This window comes from Solanum tuberosum, unplaced genomic scaffold, assembly GCF_000226075.1.
Source record: "Solanum tuberosum cultivar DM 1-3 516 R44 unplaced genomic scaffold, SolTub_3.0 scf00081, whole genome shotgun sequence".
NCBI classification, from domain to species: Eukaryota; Viridiplantae; Streptophyta; class Magnoliopsida; order Solanales; family Solanaceae; genus Solanum; species Solanum tuberosum.
This window is the reverse complement of record NW_006239008.1, coordinates 1,039,742-1,044,999: the sequence shown is the minus strand read 5'-3', so window position 1 is coordinate 1,044,999 and position 5,258 is coordinate 1,039,742. Positions and strand designations below refer to the sequence as shown.

Genomic DNA, 5,258 nt, shown 5'->3' with positions numbered 1-5,258 from the left:
ACCATATGTAATAAAACATCTAGTGAAAAAAATTGAACTCAAGAAAACTTAAGCCTTCTACTTCACTTTCAGATTTTCTGTAGCAATTTACAGCTGCGATTTCCTACTATTTACACCTTGTAGACCTGGAGTTCTTCTTCCATTTCTTTGTAACAATACGGGTATGATGACCAAATTATAGGCCAATACAAAGATGGTGAATGGATAAAAGAGACATCTACAATAAAAATAGAAGTTGTACATACTTTCCTCTTGTTAATCTTGAAGGTGGAAAAGGTTTCTGAAGGAGCGGAGAAATGTTGGCAAAGGTATTAAAGAAAAATAAAACATCTGATGAAAGTCATAGGGAAATACAGGTTCACATATCACGTATGAATCATAAGGTTCACATGCCACAACCATTAAGTAGATGTCCACAACTTCGAATCAACGCCAAAATGTGACACTTCCAAGAAATACAGTTCACAATCAAAACAATGATTGGAATTGAATGGAAATGACTACTCTAAGTGGTAAGAAGACTGTGGATCCACCAATGCCAGCAATAGTAGAGGACTTGAATGAGCTCGACTCTATTGAAATTGAATATATGGATGAACCTAAAGAGAAAATTGATGATGAAAAGAAACCTTAGAAGTAAAACAAAAAGCATTATGGTAAAAATGACTAAGAGAATGAATATACTTTGATCGTCACACCCATGCAACAACCTCATCCACCTTACACACAGAGGCCTGACTAAAAAGGCTTAAAAAGAGAAATGTCACAAGTTCATATCGATGTTAAAGGTACTCCAGTCAACATTTCTTTTGTTGTAAGAAAGATGGGGTGCGTGAGTTGTGAATCAGATAAAAAAAACTAAATCATTTTAGTGTAATAGCCACCCGCTCTCTTGTTTAGAAAAAAAGGATCCTAGAGCATTCACCATCCCATGTATTATAGGAAATTTGAATTTTTCTAAGACTCTATGTGATTTGGGTGCTAGCATAAATTTGATGGCATTAACAATATTTTGACAGAGAATCTTGGGAGCCCCTATACCGACGTCAATACGGATAATTATGGAAGAATGTATAGTGAAAAAGCCAGTGGGTATTCTTTATGATGTTCCTGTAAAAGTTGAGGCATTCATATTCCTAAAAGATTTGTTTATCCTTGATTGTGAGGTTGATTTTTAGTTCCCTATCATATTGGGGTGAAAATTCCTTACTATCAGGTGTTCTTTGGTTGTTATGGAAACATGGAAGATGAATTTTAGATTGTATAATGAAGAGGTAATTTTAATATCTACCCATCGATGAAGCATCCTTGTGAGTTCATGGTGGTTTCACTCATTGATCTGGTTTCAGTCATTGATCTAGTCGATGTAGAGAAAGAAGAGGCACCTATTTAGGAGAGGTTTGGAGTTAAAATAATTGTGGAAGTGATCATGAATTTTGATAGAGAAGACATTGTAGATTATAAGGAGATGGTTGTTACACTTCCTAGTATGGGAAACTACACTTATGCACACAAGAAGCTTGACTTGGACTTGGAAAATAAGGTGACGCCACCTAAAGACAATCCATTGACGAACCTTAAGTATTAGAGCATAACGCTCTACCCTCTCACTTGGGGTATGTTTTCTTGGGCACCAATAATAGTTTACTGATTATCATAGCGACAGATAAAAAAAAAGGAAGTGAAGGCTATGACCTCTTTGTTGACGTGTTTTAAGAGGGACATTTGATTGTCTGTTGTGGATATTACAGGCATTCCACCAACTATATATTCTCAAAAATCCAACTTATGTTGGAGTGTAAATCAAATATTGAGCACAAGCGCAAGCTAAATCCACCTAGGAAAGAAGTCATCAAGAAAGAGATTATCAAGTGCTAGGATGTTGTAGGGGTTTATCCTATTGTATAGAAAAATGGATAAGTGAAGTTCAATGTGTGTAGAAGAAGGGAGGAATCAATATTGTGCTGAATCCAAAGAATGATCTTATTCCAACGAGGAAAGTTAGAGGTTGGACTGTGTGCATGGACTATAGAAAAATGAATGTGTGGACCGAAAAAGATCAGTGTCCAATGCCATTCATTTATCAGATGCTATATCATCTTGCGAGTGAAGGATGATATTATTTTTTATGGTTATTTGAGTTACAATGTGTTGTTACGTGTCTCAGGATCGGCTTTGAATGGGTCAGAGACTTCAACTGATTATTAGGAGATTAGTTTTCTTTTAGTCATTAAAGTATTAACTAGTTATAGTTGTTCTTATTTTATAGGCATGTTAGCAGTTATTTAGCAGTCCATGTTCTGTGTAAGTTGTACTGCCCCTCTACTTATTTAATCAACTTGAAGTTGAATACAAATTATTCTTCAGTTTCAATTCATTTTGTTCTTTCAGTTAATTAATAACATTGATATCAGAGCCGTACTTCTTAAGGGACTTCTGTGAGACTTGCGAGGTTCTTTTCTGAGTGTTTATCAAAATAGTATTCTCTGCAAAACATCATTAAAACAATGGAGAATGCAGACTCTTTTTCTGCTATTGCTGCACTAGTTTTCGATGGAGAAAACTATCAAGCCTGGGCAGTGAAAATGCAAGTTTATTTGCAGGCTAGTGATTTGTGGGAGTCTGTTGAGGAAGACTACGAAGTGCATCCTCTGCCAGGGAATCCAACTATGGCTCAGATTAGAACCCACAGGGAAAAGAAGACAGAAAAATCCAAAGGTAAATCTTGTCTCTTTGTTGCAGTTTCTGCCACCATTTTCAGTAGAATAATGACATGCAACTCACAAAAAGCAATTTGGGATTTCCTCAATAAAAAGTACGAGGGAGATGAAAGAATTAGAGGAATGAAAGTACTGAACTTGGTTAGAGAATTCGAGATGCAGCGTATGAAGGAACCAGAAACCATTAAGGATTATTCTAATAGGTTGCTTGGGATTGCCAATAAAGTAAGGATACTTGGAAATGAACTTACTGATAATAGAATAGTTCAAAGGATACTTGAACTTTACCTGAGAGATATGAGGCAACTATTTCTTCATTGGAAAATACTAAAGATTTGTCTACGCTTAGCTTGGCAGAGTTATTGAGTGCACTGCAGGAACAAGAACAACGAAGAATGATGACGCATGAGGGATCCATTAAGCGAGGCTTGCAAGCCAAGTTGTAGTTCGGTTCAAGTGCCAAGGGAAACAAAATAAAATGAATGAAAGGAAACCATGGAAACTACGAAGCGACAACAACGACAAATGGTATTGCTGCAACAAAGAGCAACAAAGAAGGCAAGTATCCTCCCTACCAACATTGTGCGAGGAGAAATCATCCACACTTCAAGTGTTGAAGAAAATTTAATGTGAAATGTAGAAAGTGTCAGAAGTTCGGTCATGCTGAGATTATCTTCAAAGAGAAGGGATTACGACAACCAAATGATGCACATATTGCAGACCAACAAGAAGAAGAGCAACTATTTGTGGCCACCTGTTTCGCAAGCAAAAACTCAAGTGAAAGTTGGCTTGTTGATAGAGGTTGTACGAACCACATGACCAGTGATGACAAGCTTTTCAAAGAACTTGATTGATCAGTTAAATCAAGAGTCAGGATTGGAAATGTAGAATACCTCCCAGCAAAAGGAAAGGGGACCATAGCAATTGAAAGTTACAAAGGTACAAAACTTATTTATGAAGTCTTATTTGTTCCTGAAATTCATCAGAATTTATTAAGTGTTGGGCCACTCCTAGAAAATGGATTCAAATTATTTTTTGAAGATAAAGCCTTCCTGATCAGCTATCCTAGTGGTCAGGAAATATTCAGAATTAAAATGTAGGAAAAAGGTTTTTCCTTGAATCCATTGAACGAGGAACACATAGCTTTTCCAAGCCAGCTCACTGTAGCGAAAACGTGGCATAAAAGGTTGAGGCACTTTCATCACAATGCTTTATTGTTTATCCAAAGGAGCAAAATGGCAAATGGTTTACAAAACTTGGAGGAGAACCCCTCAGGTTGTAAGGCTTGCGTACTTGGCAAGCATACTAGACTTCCATTTAAAAGTTCCACTTGGAGAGCTACATAAAAGTTGCACTCATTCACACCGATCTTTGTGGTCCACAAAGAACACTATCTGGCACCATGTATTATATTATCTTCATTGATGATCTAACAAGAATGTGTTAGATTTATTTTATGAAGTTTAAGTCCGTAGCTGATGGAATTCTTATGAAGTTCAAAGCTTGGATAGAAAATAAGAGTGGCTGCAAGATTCAGGTCATTAGGTTAGATAATGGAACTGAATATACCTCGGATATGTTCAATTCTTGTTGTGAAGAAGCTGGAATTGAGCACCAGCTTACTGTCCCTTATTCTCCACAACAAAATGGAGTGAGTGAGAGAAAAAATAGAACAATCATGTAGATGTAGAGATGCTTGTTGCATGAGAAGAATCTACCAAAGAAGTTTTTGGTTGAAGCAGCTAACACTATTGTTTTGTTACTGAATAGACTGCCTATGCGGGTAGTGGAAGGAAAGAATACATTTGAGGAATGGTATGGTGTCAAACTTGTTTTGAAAAACCTCAAGATATTTTGATGTCTATGTTTTCCTTATGTTCCACAAGTTAAGAGAGAAAATCTAGATAAGAAGGCAGATTTGAGAATCTTCATTGGCTATAGCTTATTTTCTGAAGCTTATAGGATCTTTCAACCTCAATCAAACAAGATTATGGTAAGTAGAGACGTTCAACTCCTTAAAGATGAGCAATGGGAATGGAATGAGGAGTCTCAAGTTAAAAACCATAATTCACAACTTGATTATGATGACTTGGTGGATGATCAACCTATTAGGGGAACAAGGTCACTCTCTGATATTTATGAGAGATGCAATGTTGTTGTTTTTGAACCTGCAGGGTATGAGGAAGAAAAAATGGATCAAAATTTGACAAATGCAATGAAGGAGGAGCTGACCGTGATAGAAAAGAACCAAACTTGGAAGCTCGTGGAAAGACCCTAAGATAGAAAAGTTATTAGAGTTAAATCCAGATTGTTTGGTAAACAAGCACAAAGCAAGATTGGTGGTGAAAGGCTATGCACAAGTTTGGGGAGTAGATTTTTCTGATACTTTTGTCCTAGTAGCCAGATTAGATACAATTCGGATGCTTTTGGCTATTGTGGCACATAAAAATTGGAAGATTTTTCAAATGGATGTGAAGTCTGCTTTCTTGAATGGTCTACTACATGAAGAAATATATGTTGAGCAGCCAGAAGGGTTCA

The 5,258-nt window shown here is 36.6% G+C and overlaps 1 protein-coding gene across 1 annotated transcript; it reads left to right on the top strand.

Moving 5' to 3' along the window:
• The first annotated feature begins 3,955 nt into the window (after positions 1 to 3,955).
• LOC107060445 (uncharacterized) lies at positions 3,956 to 4,998 on the top strand. Its single transcript, XM_015308405.1, has 4 exons — positions 3,956 to 4,009; positions 4,183 to 4,371; positions 4,491 to 4,503; positions 4,607 to 4,998. The coding sequence occupies exons 1-4, from the start codon at positions 3,956 to 3,958 to the stop codon at positions 4,996 to 4,998; spliced, it is 648 nt and encodes a 215-aa protein (XP_015163891.1).
• The last annotated feature ends 260 nt before the right edge of the window (positions 4,999 to 5,258 follow it).

Coding starts and splice junctions, on each gene's coding strand:
- LOC107060445 (XM_015308405.1), top strand. CDS start 3,956: ATGGCAAATGGTTTACAAAACTTGGAGGAGAACCCCTCAGGTTGTAAG. Junction 4,010..4,182: donor CCTCAGGTTGTAAGGCTTGC/GTACTTGGCAAG, acceptor TATTTTATGAAG/TTTAAGTCCGTAGCTGATGG.